The 16,723-nt window shown below is 47.7% G+C and overlaps 2 protein-coding genes and 1 pseudogene across 4 annotated transcripts in view; 1 reads left to right on the forward strand and 2 right to left on the reverse strand.

The window, feature by feature from the left end:
* Positions 1-16,723, forward strand: part of LOC149353463 (uncharacterized) — a 184,211-nt pseudogene that overhangs the window by 52,764 nt on the left and 114,724 nt on the right.
* The window catches only part of LOC149353465 (uncharacterized), a 196,194-nt gene that overhangs the window by 38,698 nt on the left and 140,773 nt on the right, over positions 1-16,723 (reverse strand). The window lies entirely within an intron of this gene.
* Positions 10,244-11,051, reverse strand: LOC149353466 (uncharacterized). The gene is made up of 2 exons (XM_089585132.1): positions 10,422-11,051; positions 10,244-10,300 (listed from the first exon to the last, which is right to left on the reverse strand). The coding sequence occupies exons 1-2, from the start codon at positions 11,049-11,051 to the stop codon at positions 10,244-10,246; spliced, it is 687 nt and encodes a 228-aa protein (XP_089441258.1).

Genomic DNA, 16,723 nt, shown 5'->3' on the forward strand with positions numbered 1-16,723 from the left:
GAACGCAGCGGGGTTTCGGCCCACGGTGTAAGAAATATTTCTTACACCGTGTTTCGGCCGGTCATTGTCCTGAACGAGGTGGAAACTTGAATAACGGCATTAAGGTATTTGCATCTGGCTACGTCTGCGATGGAAACTTGCGACTAAGATAGGATTGAAGTAGCGGCGCCGTCTGCTACAGGCCGACGACAAACTATACGGGGCGAGGGAAACAACCAAAGTATTAATCCGGGGTGCATTATTTTTTCCCTGCAAATAGCTCATGTAACAAGAAAGCAGCCTTTTAAAGCCTTATTCAAACAGCCCCCCCTCCCCCCCCCCCCCCCACCAAAAAAAAAAGCATTTGCGATGAAATTAATTACGCACAACGGATATCACAAGAGCCTGCGCTGACTGCGAACGAATTGAATCAAACGTGTCAGTGTCAGCTTCTTTCGCTCCTATTCCCTTGTGCATGCATTTCTGCCCCTTGAACGCAGTTTATTCTGCCAACAGGCATCGCTAGTAGGCTAAACTCTGAGTTGTGGCTCCAACCGACCGCTGGATTTGCATACATGGACCCTAAGGTGAATTTCGTAACTGATATGATCAAAAAGCTCTGGCAGAAACCGAAATCGAAGCTGTATGTGAAAAAAAAACGCGATTATTAAATTATTATTATTAAGTTCTATCAGAAAAAGAAACGTTAATCGTTGTGCGAACCGTTATCAAAAGAAAAAAAAAACTTGTTGTTCTACTCCTCTAAATAAACCCGGAAGCGTCGTTACTTTGGGAACTGCGAATATTTTTCTGCGGACGACACATTGCGCGCATAACCTCCCTGTAACAGTTGAAGTAGGAAAATATTAAATTACTTTGTTTTAGAAATGACGAGAATTACTACATTGTCAGTTGAAATAAATTGCAAAGCTGGGCCCCAAATACGGTCTGAAACAAATTGCTTTCGACATCAGCTTAAAACAAACCATGGAAACAAGTGAATGGCGCGCGATTTTGACGGTGGAGAGCCACCTAGCTATATCGTAAAATTATTAAAAGAAACTTTGTTACTTAAAGCATTTATTAAATCAAATACTTTTTGTATCAGGGACAGACACAATTTTTAGTAAAAATAATATACTGTTTTCATCAACTTAACTGCAACTTGCCTTTGGCGCACTCTTGCCTTTTATGTCACGATTTTCCCTTTCTGCTGAGAGCTTGCAAGCCTTGCCATAGGCAGGAAACTTCTTATCCAGATGTCAGCGCCCATGGAGGAAGGAAAAAGAGAGGAGAGGCCCTTTCCACACAACTCCCTGGGAGAAAAGTGTGGAGGAAATCACGTGGTTTTTTCCACGATCGGGAGGCCATCTTGTCCAGGCAGCTTAGCAACGGCGTCGTAGTTGCTGCTTGCAAACCGGGCGGTAGCAGACGGCCGCGGCGTAGCATTTGCGGTGGGGCGTAGGCGTACTTTTCTCAACTGCTCGAGTTTGTTTTCGATCGTGCTCACAGGCTGACGTTGGCGCCGTTCACTCATATCTCAGGTGGAATTCACTGCAAAACTCTCGTTGTTGCGTGCATTGATTTCAACGTGCTCGGCGACCACGATCGCTCGGGCATTTCGTCTACTGCGTCACTGCTCGGAGCCGTCGGGAGACCACCGCTGCTCACTGAGGAGCACTCGCGCTGTTCGTTCACCAGTGATTCCATACGCTGTGCGCTAGAGAGGTCGTCGGCGTATTGTGCGGACGTTTCACGTCCTGTGCGTGCAGTGTGCGTGTACCATTCGCGCTCCCGTTTCCATCGGCAGTGAATCCTCGTTGCTATTAGGCGTGTTCTTGCAACGCTCCAGTGATCGTCACTGGTGTTAGTGTACTGTCATTTTCGTTTTTCGCGATTGCGCTTTTGTGAGCGGCGGGGGCCATGACATGGGCGGAGGGCGATATTTTTAAGGAACCAGCTGCGCTCGCTTTGCTCTTAGTATACTGCAGAAACTTTGTTACGTGCCCGTTTCAAGCGTGCAACGTTTGATGCGTCTAGCGAGCTCTAGCTTCTGGGACGTGCCGGGCTCAAGTGTATTCGTTCATATTATGGCCAAGTCAGTGTTTCTGGTCGCGGGCTATGTTTAGACCGGTTTCGCTCATATTTAAAACTGCGCGAACAAAACAAGGACCGAGCAAGAACACAGTAACACACACAAGCGCTGCGCTTGTGTGTGTTACTGTGTTCTTGCTCGGTCCTTGTTTTGTTAGCGCAGTTTTAAATATGAACGATTCAGACCAACTAGCCCGCCAGAAGGTACTTTTGACCGGTTTCGTGTTGCAGGTTTGCAATTGCTTTTCTATCTGATGTCTTAGTCAAGAAGTGCGAAAAAGGTGAAGCTCTAACTGAATTAGGAGGCCTTTTTTCACGTGTTTATTGTGCCCATGTCCTGTGACACTGTTATTTGAGGTAGTGAAATGAGGATCTATATGTGTGCTGAATTTCTTTGATGCCTGTGGTTATGTTGAAGAAAAATAATTTGATGTATTCATTACGTACAATACATCCACTTTCATTTTATGTGTTTTTGATCACAAGTAAAATGTGCTACTATGCAGTGACATTATACAAGCTAGTATTTCACCAAGTAGCGAAAAGCAGTGCGTACAGCTGCAGCTCTGCACATTAAACATGAAACACAGCATTGAAATGATGCACAACACCGTGACACCTATACTGCAGCCACTGGGTACTCCTAAACTTCTAGAAGTCTGAAAAGCTATGGTAATATATATTATGCACAATACTAGATCTGTGGATATGTGAAACATGCTGTGTTGCCATGCTACAAAGGGTGGATTTATGGAGAGGGGCAGTCACATTTTAAACATGTATTTCTTGGACTTTTTTCATTGAGAAAAAGATGTCCAGAATGGTTATCCTGTGTAAAATTTCAGATAAATCCTCCCCTGCCGTCTACTATATGCACTTTGGCCCTCTCCGTTTCTGTCACCTGTGTGAGTGGCTCTTTGAGCTGTTAATCAAAAGTCTATGCTGGCACGGCCACCATTACAACACGTTATGATATAATATTTTGCGTTCAGGGTCAAGAACTCAAACTTTTTAGTATACTTGCCCATCCTCACTGCAGTATACGAGAAAGCATTCCTTGCATCGCCAGCCGCACGAAAACATGCTATGATGATAAGTATAGTATTTAAGACCAACAACAAAGTACTGCAGAATTTTTCTTACCCTCACTTCTGCAGCAGAAGGCACTGCTGACACAGCCAGTTTCCCAAACATACGCAATGGAAGCAGATTGCAACATTAAGCAACAAGAGCTGCATTAAAAGGCAGGTTGAACACTAAGGTGGGGTGTGACCATGCATGGCAGCATTGTTCACGACTCAGCCGAAACGAGACAAGTGCACACTCATTCAGCATAAAACTGAGAGGTTTGTGCTATCCACCAGAGAGCGTGATTAAAGTATGGCCAGTTTGTGGAACATTTTTATGCGAGCATAGCATGCAAACAACCCAATATCAATAACCTTGCTCAGGGATCTCATGCGTGAACCTCTAAACTCATTCCAGCAAAGAAGGATTATTTTTCCAACGTCATGAGCACCTTTGACAGCTGTCCACTCAAAAATCATTATGCTCTCAAATAGAAAGTGTTGCAGAGTACCATTCAAATATAAGCCTCGGGCCAGCAAGGTGAACATGTAAGGCTTCCAAGCTAGCCATATACTAAAACATTTCAGGAAGCTTAAGTTTAAAGGCAGTACTTTACACTGCATTAAGGTGGGATAGTTTGTTCGGGAGTTTGATGAAATATACTGTGAGATCCAAGACACACAGCATTAAAAAAAGAAAGAAAAAGAAAGGAAAGAAGAAAAAACAAAGTGCTTTCGCCCGTCGGTATGTGAAATCTCTTAATTTTAGAACGTTCCCCAAAACTTATAAAATTTGATAAAATATTTTTGCAGAAATTACTCAAAAAACCAGATCTACCGGTGACTATTGCATGCAATACTCGGTAAAGAATGCAGGGGCTCGTTCGGTCGAATGTGAAATTTACCGTTGATTTTATATGCGACTGTTGTTGCGTATACCTTTATGCACTCGCTGTAGTTTCTACTGGCATCTTGGTTATAGCTCCTATTAATTCGATCCCGACTTAACGTATTCATAGATCACACGCGCCCTTAGGTTATTCTAAACTCAAGGTAGACACGTGCGCCAAAGCAGATGAGTAAATTTTTATTCTTTTCACAATACAGCCACTCCCAGTGGGGTAGGCAGAAACATTTTTCGGGGAGTGTTATACGCCGCCGGTAAAAAGAAAAAGAAAGAGACCCTGCGCTTAAACTATACCTTAGAGATTTTTCTTCTTTAATAAAGGCGAAGGGTTAGTTTTGTTCACTGCAATATTTACATAAAGATACGAATGCACACAGGATCGCGAAAGCTTCATTCATAAAAAAAAATTTCTTTTTTCACAAAAAACAACTCATACGAAAAAAACGTGGTTCTTTACAATATTTTCACATCATATAAAACAACACAAAAGCTTCTGCTCTACAACAAAGTCATCAACTGCAAACAAATGGCATTTGTCAAAACTTCTACCCCATACATGCAAACCTGCGGGGGCGTGTGCCCATGCGGGAGCACGCTCCTTCGTTGGCTTTGAAACGCGCGCGCAATCGGCGCGGCGGTGCAACTTCAGCATGACGTAAGCCCAGACAAGATGGCGCCGAGCTTGTTTCCGGCTTCACAAAATGTCACGTGACAGCCTCTTCTCTAAATTTTTTTTCCTCCAAGTCAGCGCCAATTCCTAATATAGCGGCAGGAAGAAAGCCAGCTAGAGCGTCGTATCCTTGGAGGAAGGAAAATTTAGAGAGGCCGTCACGTGACATTTTGTGAAGCCGGAAACAAGCTCGGCGCCATCTTGTCCCGGCCGGTTCCTTGTTTACAAACATGTTTACATTTCGCAGCCGCGCCGATTGCGCGCGTTTCAAAGCCAACGAAGGAGCGTGCTACCGCATGGGCACAGGCCCCCGCGCGGGTGGCGCTTGGCTGCTTGCCGGTTTAGGGTGCCCTATGCCGGTGTTCGTCAGCGGAAAAGGTAATAAAGCGGAGAGAGAGAGACTCTTTAATGAAATACACAGAATTTAGCCGGCGTTTCAATATCGCTGGCATGCTACTCTGCGTAGGGAGGGGAATTTGGGAGATAAAGACAGAAGGAGAGCAGCGTGGAAGAGGTGAAAAAAGGTAATAAGGCGGAAATACCCATGTGAGACAGGCGGCTACTTACAGTTACTGCTTCGTACTGCGTCGTCTTCGTGCCGTCTCCAACTGCTCAGCCCTGGGGTGGAATAGACCGATTTCACAAAGCATACTGCGCATGCGCGCGTTTACCGGAAGTAGCCAGCCGCCATCTTGGCTGTAGTCCTTCGTGGCGTCGTCTGCACGACAGCCTACATTACTTTGCGCCTTGAATGGCATTATACCCGGCCGCAGTAGCTTTCCGCCGTTTCGTTTATTGTGTCGAGGTCTATAAAGGAAACAGAGGCTCCACGGCGGAGTTTCGAGGGGTGCAATGCTAATCGCGGTAGGAGCAGCGCAGAGAGGGTGGTCAGTTGCCGCATGAAGTGGAGTGGCCGCGGTGGCGACGCTGCGTTTGTTCCTCGAACCTTGCTTTGGAAAATGCTGCAGGTGGCGATAAAAACGCGCTTGACGGCCGCTTTCGTTAATTTTGTCAGCAGAACATTTGAACGCATAGCGATGCACGTGATTTAATTAACGTCTTCAGACAGTATTTACATATCTTGCCACCTCATTTTGCTGTTTCAGTATTCGCTGTATTCATCTAGGCATTCGCTATAGACGTGTCACACAGCGTTTGGTGCCTTTTTTTCATCATAGCCCTTGATCAAAACCGGCCATGCGATTGTTTTTTTTCTTATTCACGTAAACACATACATGTATTCACGACGTGCTCGGCGGGTCACCAGCAGGAAAGGTGAGCGATTCGAGCCAGCTATGCCGTTTTTCTAAATGGAGATGTGACAAATGCTTGTGTTCAGTACAAAATGAAAAAAGGAGAAGCCAATCGGGGAGCTTTTGAGTACGCCTAATTAGGGTTTAGTGGATTTTAATTTCGTGACGTATAGTTTTATTTTGATTATTGATACACTAATTACTTTTTATTTAGGTTAATATAATCTTCTGCCAGGGCGTCTCCCGTACGACTCACTTTCGCTATTTTCTTCGTACGAGTCTGAACAGGTTGACTGATTGGTAAACACTAGATGGCCTTTTTTATCCAAAACAACGGACAAAATGGTGATATCCCGGCATAAATTGCATGTGGCTGTTACTGGACTACTATGTATACTCAACGACCAGTAAGCAACAAAACGTTGGAAATTATTCCACATTTCGACAGTTTTATAGCCCGCTTTCTCATTCCGTGAAATAGAGAAAGCATTATCACTAGTATGGGAGCTCGAGACATCAGGAGTGAATACGTGCATCAAGCTAACATTGTGGATTCCTGAATATAACAATAAATCTTAGCACACTTGTTCCCTTACAACCTTGCACCGGGCAGAAATCGCTGCAAAGAAGGCTCGACGACGCAGCACGAAGACAAATCCGATTGCCTTCTTTTTAACAATTTAAGGGACTGCCTTAAAGCTGAGAGCCGCGTAAAGGGCATTTAATACAGTTCAGAACTTGAAAATTTGCTATTTGTCATTGTCCGCTGATCAACAGGGACAGTACGGCTAAATGTGCTGAACAGCACTTCTTCAGCTGTCTCTCGTGAACAGCTTCTATGCAATGTCTTGGCTACTTTTTCTCTTCTAGAAAACGGAAAATCCGGGACGCTCTGCTTCGCACAGTTGTCGGAGCTCACGACACTCCTCAGGTGAACGCACTTGTCCCGCAAATACAGCATTCACGCAGAGAAACACCGCGTGGCGACGCAAACAGGGCTGCCTCTCGCGCGTGCACCACGGACCGCGCTGACGCGGCCGCCGGCCGGAGTACCACAACTCCCAGAGTGCATCGCGGCGGCGGTGGCGTAGCGCAACTGCTTGTGAAATCGGTCTATTCTTCCGGTGTCGCCTTTTGCGACATGTCGCATTCGCTCTTCGCTGATTGGCTCGAGCCGCGGTGACGGCGGCGTGACGACACGGATCCGCCTTCCTGGAATGGTATTCTCCCGGTGTCGCCTTTTCTGACATGTCGAATTCGCTCTTCGCTGATTGGCTCGAGCCGCGGTGACGGCGGCGTGACGACACGGATCCGCCTTCCTGCTACGTCATCGTGACGTCGCCCCAATTTACTACGCTTAGTCGAACAACGGAACGCGCTGAAGCGATTCGCGCGCGGGCGACGGGCTACGAAATTGATACTAGACGCCATGGATCCCACTCTCCTTGCCTGGTTTTCGAGTTGCGAAGAAAAGTGGCGTGTCCGCGGACATCGCGGCCAGTTTGCCTTGGCCGACGAATCTTGTCGGCGGCATTACCGGCTGTCGAAGAGCACAGCACTGTGGCTACCGTCTGCTGAGTCGGACTGCCACTCGCCATGCGAACTTACTTTGCACCGTCGTAAACAGACGACGAAGCAGACGTTGCCCGCTGCGACGAGATGGCCTTGGCAGCGCTTGCGCTCGCAGCTACACGACCCTTCAAGGCGTTTTAATGCACGTTAGTGCAACGAAACAGTGTCTGCACGAGCCAAAGAGGATATAAAGCCTGTGGTTTGTAGGGAGCGGTCCGCATATGACTGATGCCATTGCGCTTCATATATGCCCTGAACTCGCTAGTAAACTGCGGCCCGTTGTCCGTCACAAGGGTCCTCGGCAAGCCGAATCGGCTGAACATAGTCTGCAGTGCTTCAATTGTTTTTCCCGAGCTGGCTGTCTTCATTAGAGTGACCTCGATCCATTTGGTATGAGAATCTACCACAATCATCAGCATGTGACCTTCCACAGGACCTGCAAAATCAACATGAATTCTAGACCACGGCTCCGCTGTTTCTGGCCAAGGCACGGGTTGTCGTGCAGGGGGCATGCTGCCCCATTCTATGCACGTTGGACATGCGCTAGCCAGCTTCTCAATGTCTTGATCGAGTCCTGGGTACCAGAATACAGAACGGGCCAATCTCTTCATAGCCGCTACTCCTTGATGAGCATCATGCAACATACGCAGCATTGGTAGCCGCGCACTCCTCGGAATTACCGCTCGATGGCCCCAGTACACGATTCCATGGCTGGACGTCAGTTCGTCCTTCCTGTGCATGTATGCGCGTAAAGGCTCCTGAGCAGGTTGCAAGTATCGTGGCCAGCCGTTCTGAATGTAATCGCGGACTTGTGCGAGTTGGCTATCGTCCGCAGTCATCGCAGCCAGATCGCTCGCCGACAGCGGACCGGAGTCTAAGTGATCGGTTAGAAGGACGTACTCACTAGCGTCCTCTTCTGCAGCCTGAGCGTCATGCGCCTGCCGTACAGGCAAACGGCTGAGGGTGTCCGCCGGAATTAACGCCTTCCCTGGCTTAAACTCTATCTTGTAGTTGTAGGCGCTTAGTAGGAGTGACCAACGCTGAATCCGTGCAGCGGCCATGGCTGGAACGGGCTTGTCGGGGCTGAAAAGGACGAGGAGGGGCCTGTGATCTGTGACGAGCGTGAACTGATTCCCGAGTAGATATTCCCGGAACTTTGTAACACCGAAGACCACAGCCAATGCCTCTCTTTCGATTTGCGCGTAATTCCGCTCAGCCGGTGACAGAGTTCGTGATCGGAACCCGATTGGTAGATCTTGCCCATTTACTCTGTGATATAGCACTGCGCCAACGCCACACGAGGATGCATCGGTTTCCAAGATAAGGGGCTTATTTGGATCGTAATGCACCAAAAACTTTGCCTCTTGTAGCAGCCGCTGGGTTAATAGGAAAGCGTTATCTTGTCTCACTCCCCACTGCCAGCGTGCGTTCTTTCTTAGCAGTTCATACAGCGGCTCCAAAACAGTAGCCAAATTTCCCAGAAATGCGTGGTAATAGGTTACGAAGCCCAAGAATGCTCGCAGTTCCGCAACACAGTTTGGCTTCGGCATCTTTGCTATCGCGGCCATGTTGTCTGTCTTAGGCAACAATCCGTCCGCACTTATACGATGTCCCAGAAATTCAACTTCTGGTTGCCTGAACTTACATTTCTGCGGATGCAACTTGACACCGTGCTGCCGGAAACGTTCGAAAACTTGACGCAGCGTCTCCGAGTACCCTCGTTTCTCCGCGATTACCACATCGTCCAGGTAAACTTGAACGCCCGGAATGCCTTGCAGGATGCCTTCCATACGTCTCTGAAAAATAGCAGGGGCGGAGGCCACACCAAAAGGAAGTCGATTAAAGCAAAACAGGCCTTTCTGAGTGTTTACGACCAAGAGCTTCCTGGTTTCCTCGTCGAGTGGCAACTGATTGTACGCATCTTTCAAGTCGATGGTGCTGAACACTTCACCCCCGTTTAGGTTAGCAAAAATATCCCGTATTTTCGGCAATGGGTACTGCTCTGTGACACATGCAGCATTCGCGGTCACTTTGAAATCGCCACATAATCGAATGGAGCCATTCTTCTTGATAACGGGAACGAGAGGCGTGGCCCAGTCCGCACTGTCGATAGGCGATAGAATGCCTTCTTTAACAAGCCGGTCTATTTCCTTAGACACTTGCTCTCGCATTGCATATGGCACAGAACGAGCTTTGCAGAATCGCGGCTGCGCATTTTCATGCAACCGCAAATGAACTGCGGGACCACCAATGCGTCCTAGGCCTGGTGTAAACAGATCGCTAAACTCTTCTAAAAGCGCGCTAACCGAAGCTTGATGTGGAAAATTCCTCTCACCCGTACTTGCCTCGCCGACAATGCTCAGGACAGCCCTTCCGTTGCGTTCAAATGCGCTGATAACGTCGCGTCCGCACAAGTTCGGACCGTCACACTGCAGCACGGTTAGCTTCGCTTCCAGAGTTTTACCCGAGTACGAGACAGGAAGCCGGAGCTCCCCCTTCACGGGAAGCTTGCCAAGAAAGCAGGACAACTGCAAAGACGTCTCGCGGAGCGCAGGCCAGGCGTGCCGATGCTTGCAGTATGTCCCCCACGTAATTATGGAGACCGGTGAACCGGTGTTTACTTGCATCTTCAGCGGAATTCCACTCCAGTCGAAGGTGCGAACTACGGGCTTGACCAGGTTAACAGATGCAGTGTACACATTTAGCAGACAAAGCTCGCTGTCGCTCCCTGATGGATGCTCTTCGCAATGTGCCACTCCTGGTTGTTGCAGTACACACATCTTCGCTAGATGCCCTTTTCGTCGGCAGCGAAAACACTCCGCCCGGCGAAACTTGCATTTCGCTGCTCTGTGCCCAGTGCTACCGCAGCACGAACAAACAACACCATCGCTCGGTCTAGGTGAAGTATGCAGGCGAGTCTTCTGGTAATGCGGTGGACCCTGCAGCTTGCTCTTCACAGCGTGAACGTTGCCTTGACCCTTTGTCTTATCCATGTGACCCACGTTGAGGGCTGCCATCTCTGCCGCTAAAGCTGCTTCCTCTGCTTCTTTGAGTGTCAGCGACGATTTTGACAGGAGTGCTCGCTGAACTCCAGCGTCACGCAGACCGCAAACTAGTCTGTCTCGTAGCATCCTGTCCCTTGACTCACCGAAGTTGCAACCGCAGGCCATCTTCCGAATTGCGACAATGAAGTCCTTCGTTGTTTCGTCAGGACGCTGATACCTGGTGAAGAACTTGTAAGACTCCGCTATTTCATTGACCTGCGGCGCAAACTGCTCAGTCAGTAGCTCGATCAGCTTCTCGTAGGTAAGCTCTTGAATCTTGGCCGGCGCGCAACGCCCCGTTATTCTGCCGACTGTTGCTGTACTTAAAGCTGCCGTTAGAAGCGCCCGTCGCTTCTTCGAATCATCGATTCCGTAGGCTTCAAAATAGGACTCCAGACGTACTTGGTATGCTTCCCAACTGTCTTCCACTTCGTCGAAACCCGGCGGTCCAACGTGGGCTGCCATGGAACAGCCAGTGCCCGGCGGTGGACCGCTCGTCGCCACTGTAGTGAATCGACAAGTGGTTGGCGAAGAAGAAGGAACGAGCTTTATTAGCGGTTAGTAGTTTTATAGCCTCTTGGCTAGTGACGTCACCGGGACCACTGCCGATAACAGATGGCTTGGTCGGTGAGCCTCATAAGATAAGCACGGCACGTGTCAGTAGCGCATTCGGTTCACAACAGTGACGACTTTTACGAACCTACAACTGAACATTACAGAGTTTTAGTATTGCGGGCTTTGCGTAATTGCGTGCATAGCGGAATAGCGGGTCCAGAGTGCGCATGCGCAGAACGCTAATGGGGAAATAGCGTTAGCGTACGAACGCAATCGGCAGTTGCGGCTTTTGCGCCCTTAGCGTGAAAACATGCATGGCGGCGTCCTTTCAAGCGAGAGCCACCCGCTTCAGCCAATTCAGCAGTCCTTGCGATTCCGGTCGGCATGTTTACCGGCAACTACTGGTGTTGTTGCTTTTCGCTATGACTTACCTTGCTTCGACGATAAAGTTTAAGCTGCAATTCAGCCTAGTTTTTGAGATACGCTCTCGATTCTGGAGCGCGCAAGCCTAATGGGACCTCCAGCTACACTGCTACCGTCTGCAACTGCCCGAAACGCAGCCGAAACCTAGCACAACCGTCCGGAACTAAACAAAAATAGATTTGGAGCTTTTTCGCGGTGTTTTATAGACTTAGATGAAGTAAAGGAAGTTTGTATTAAATTTGCAAATGTTTTTTGAACATTAGACGTCATGTGATGGCAAATATTCTTGCTATCAAAGATACGAAACTACTGCTGCTAGTGAATCAGCAGTGGTAAATTGTCGCTTCTCGGAGTGAACGAAAGCATCGCAGACGAAAGTGCCGGTGGCGTTTTCCGTTTCTTCGAGCAACTGTACGCACTTCTTTAGGCCCCGCCCTAATGCGACATTTCGCAAAAGGCGACACCGGGAGAATACCACCCCTGGTCACAATTAGTAGCAGCCGGGAAAAATGCTTATCTCAACTCTTGCAAGCGCGGGAAGTGACCTTCGCTTTTAATAACTGCGATGGCCCATCTTGACATGCTGTACCCGTCGCCACTTTTGGCTACTTTGTTTTCTGAAGTTGGAGATTATAAGCCTCCCTCCCGGCAGTGGCGTAGCCAGAAATTTTGTTCGGGGGGGGGGGGGGGGGGGGGGGGGCTTATGTTTGCAGCGCGGCCTCCTCATAGAATTTGTGGAGGGATCAAACGTTAGAATAATAACTGCATTGCCATTGAGAATGGCAGTGTGCATTAGATAAAGCTACTCACTGTCTAGACAAGTGAAATATGTAATTTTTAAAATAAAAGAATGTACATTCGTATGTCTTAAATATTGTGTTAACTGATACCAATGCTTACATGTTTTTCCGCATTTACTAAGTAAACAAAATATCACACGAAGTCTACAACTATATCAGTCCGAAACCAGCAAAGCAGTGCATTCCAGTGATATGAAAAACATGAAGGCCATGAAATGAGCAAGTAGAGGACAAATATTTTAATGAATTTGGTCGTTCAAGAACCTTTACATTGTTGTACATATGCAACGGCCAGGGAAAATTCTCAATGACGCTGTACTTCGTTCCAGTGTACAGCACAGCAGCAGCTGTCACCGGTCATGTATTGCGAGTAATTGCACCGAAATTTTAGTCGCAACAGCGAGCACATGAACAAACGAGGAGTTCTGCAAAATGTGCATTAGAAGTGCGAAGATGAAATGCAGTATTAGAAATGCGAAGATACAACTTGACAACCTAAAATTTTTGAATAAAACCACCTTGGCGCAAATAATTTCACAAGGACAAAAAAGACGAGGAAATTGTGGAGTTATTTGCGCCAAGGTGGTTTTATTGCAAATTTCAAGATGCTAAACCAACTAGCCCGGCAACATGCCAACATGCCTTACGATTTGACAAAGGACAAAAATGTGTCGCTGTAAACAAAGTCACCGTATGTATACACAAAACCTCGCAACAAGATATTTAAATACCCGTAAATTTTATAAAAGCTTTACGCAACGGTCTAAAATTAAGAGATTTCACATACCGATCGCCTGAAAGCACTTAAATTTCTTTTTTTTATGCTGTGTGTCTTGGATCTCAGTGTATTTCATGAAGCTTCCAAACAAACTATCCCACCTTAATGCAGTGTAAAGTACTGCCTTTAAACTTAAGCTTCCTGAAGTGTTTTAGTATATGGCTAGCCTGGAAGCCTTACATGTCCAGCTTGCTGGCACGAGTATTATATTTGAATGGTACTCCGCAACATTTTCTATTTGAGAGCATAAAGATTTTTGAGTGGGCAGCTGTGAAATGTGCTCATGAGGTTGTAAAAAAAATCCTTCTTTGCTAGAATGAGTTTAGAGGTCCATGCATGAGATCCCTGAGCAAGGTTATTGATATTGGGTTGTTTGCATGCTATGATCGCATAAAAGTGTTCCACATACTGGCCACACTTTAATCGCGCTCTCTGGTGGATAGCTCAAACCTCTCAGTTTTATGCTGAATGAGTGTGCACTTGTCTGGTTTCGGCTGAGTCGTGAGCAATGCTGCCATGCATGATCACACCCCCCTTAGTGTTCAACCTGCCTTTTAATGCAGCTCTTGTTGCTGAATGTTGCTGCTTCCACTGCGTATGTTTGGGAAGCTGGCTGTGTCAGCAGTGCCCTCTGCTGCAGCAGTGAGGATAAGAAAAATTCTGCAGCATTTTGTTGTTGGTCTTAAGTACTATACTTATCTTCATAGCATGTTTTCTTGCGGCTGGCCATGCAAGGAATGCTTTCTCGTATAGCAGTGAGCATGGGCAAATATAGTAAAAAGTTTGAGTTCTTGACCCTGAACGCAAAATATTATATCACAACGTGTTGTAATGGTGGCCGTGCCAGCAATGACTTTTGATTCACAGCTCCAAGAGCCACTCACACAGGTGACAGAAACGGAGAGGGCCAAAAAGCATATAGTAGACGGCAGGGGAGGATTTATCTGAAATTTTGCACAGGATAACCATTCTGAACATCTTTTTCTCAATGAAAAAAGTCCAAGAAATACATGTTTAAAATGTGACTGCCCCTCTCCATAAATCCACCCTTTGTAGCACGGCAACATAGCATGGTTCACATATCCACAGATCTAGTATTGTGCATAATATATATTACCATAGCTTTTCAGACTTCTAGAAGTTTAGGAGTACCCAGTGGCTGCAGTATAGGTTTCACGGTGTTGTGCATCATTTCAATGCTGTGTTTCATGTTTAATGTGCAGAGCTGCAGCTGTACGCACTGCTTTTCGCTACTTGGTGAAATACTAGCTTGTATAATGTCACTGCATAGTAGCACATTTTACTTGTGATCAAAAAAAACATAAAATGAAAGTGGATGTATTGTACGTAATGAATACATCAAATTATTTTTCTTCAACATAACCACAGGCATCAAAGAAATTCAGCACACATATAGATCCTCATTTCACTACCTCAAATAACAGTGTCATAGGACATGGGCAAAATAAACACGTGAGAAAAGGCCTCCAAATTCAGGTAGAGCTTCGCCTTTTTCGCACTTCTTGACCATGGCATACGCTAGAAAAGCAATTGCAAACCTGCTACAGGAAACCGGTCTAAGCATAGCGCGCGACCAGAAACATAGACTTGCCCATGATAAGAACAAATGTATACACTTGAGCCCGGCACTTCCCGGAGGCAAACAGCTCGCTAGACGCTTCAAACGTTACACGCTTCAAACGGGCATGTAACAAAGTTTCTGTATACTAAGAGCAAGCGAGAGCAGCTGCTTCCTTTAAAATATCGCTCTCCGACCATGTCATGGACCCCGCCGCTCACACAAGCGCAATCGCCGAAAAACGAAAATGATAGTTATACCAACACCAGTGACAATCGCTGGAGCGTTGCAAGAACACGCATAAGTAGATACGAGGTTTCACTGCCGATGGAAACGGGAGCGCGAATGGCACCCGCACACTGCACGCACAGGACGCGGTCTCTCGATGACTGCGAGCAGTGACGCAGTACACGAAATGTCCGTGCGATTGCGGTCGCCGGGCACGTTGAAATATATACACGCAACAACTAGAGTTTTGCAGCGAATTCCACCTGAAATATGAGTGAACGGCGCCAACATCAGCCTGTGAGCACGATCAAAAATAAACTCGAGCAGTTTAGGAAAGTACGCCTACGCCGCAGCGCAAATGCTACGCCCCGGCTGTCTGCTATCGCCTGGTTTGTAAACAGCAACTGCGACGCCGTTGCTAAGCCGCCCGGACAAGATGGTCTCCGAATTGAGAAAAAACCACGTGATTTCCTCTATACTTTTCTCCCAGGTGGATGTGTGGAAAGGGACTCTCCTCTTTTTTTCCTTCCTCCATGGTCGTATCGTTGTCAAGGCAACAGTATCCAGACGAAAAAAAAGAGCATCCCTATGCTGGATTCGAATTTGCGCCGGCGAGAGCATAGTGCTATTCTAGAGCACTGTAGCATGGTGGCTTTTTTCTCGGTTTCCTAGACAGTTCCACCATTGGCGCACTCTCTTGCACTGCGAGCATGGCCAAGATTATTTATTTTCGCCTCTTGTCAGCAGGTGCGCTAAAATAGTTAAAACCGAAACCAACTGGCATTCCCTACCCCTGGCACCCCCGGCCTTGTTTCTGAGGTCGTTTTCGGCTGCAGCGTTTGTAAGCTAAAAAAAATGACAAACGGAATTCATATCTCATAAAATGTGCCAGTTGCGAGGTTTTTGTGATACATTCTGATGTCTTCTCAGGGAGTAATAGTTTATCTAGTTGGTGCAGATTGTTTTGTGTCGCCTCTTCTTTCGTCCCCTGTCGTCCCCTTTCGTCCCCTGTCGTCCCCTTTCGTCCCCTGTCAGTGAAAACCTCTGCCAGTATTCAGGACCTGCGTACAGAATGCGTCCACGACAAAAAAGTAGTCCGTTGTTAAAACTTTACTTGTTACTTAAACAATAAGATCAGAGAAAACTGACGACAACCAAAATTTTAATTTTGCCCAGCGTTTCGGAACCAACTCGGTCTCGGCAGCGGGGTGCTGCTTTCGCTGTCCCTTTGTTAGCACGTGGCGCAGTCCCCTAATATACACGGAGAGGAGCGTTCCTGCAGTCCTATTCATCGCCGCCTTTGTGAGCTGTATGTGCCATGACTCCACATGTCGCCTCTTGAACAGGTTTGGCTCCACGGCCAAGACGCTCACCTCCACGAAGCTCAAGTTTGGGAGCGCGACGCCAGCGCCGCAGCGGCGAACCGTGGACAGTCGGGGCGCCACCGGAGCAGACGCTCTGCAGGCTTTGTGTGCACGTGTGACGGGAGAGTCGCGCGAGGCGCAATCTTCGCGCTGACAAACGCGGTAACCAAAGATGATCCACTCTTACCGTGAACACGCGAGTATGCGGCCGCGCTCTTTGGAGCGCCAGTGAGTCTGTCCCTACCGTGCACGAAAGAGGTGGCAGACGACGCGCGGGCAAGTCGCTCGCTGCTCGATTTTGCAGCCTAGTCGCAAACCGCTGAACCATTCAGCGAGACAGTCGAGCTTTCGGCAACGACGCCGCCCGCGGACACGCCGGGCTACGAACTGCGCTGTTCCCTGGCTGCCGT

The sequence above is a fragment of the Amblyomma mixtum genome, chromosome 3, assembly GCF_055824585.1.
Source record: "Amblyomma mixtum isolate Tamu chromosome 3, ASM5582458v1, whole genome shotgun sequence".
Taxonomy (NCBI): Eukaryota; Metazoa; Arthropoda; class Arachnida; order Ixodida; family Ixodidae; genus Amblyomma; species Amblyomma mixtum.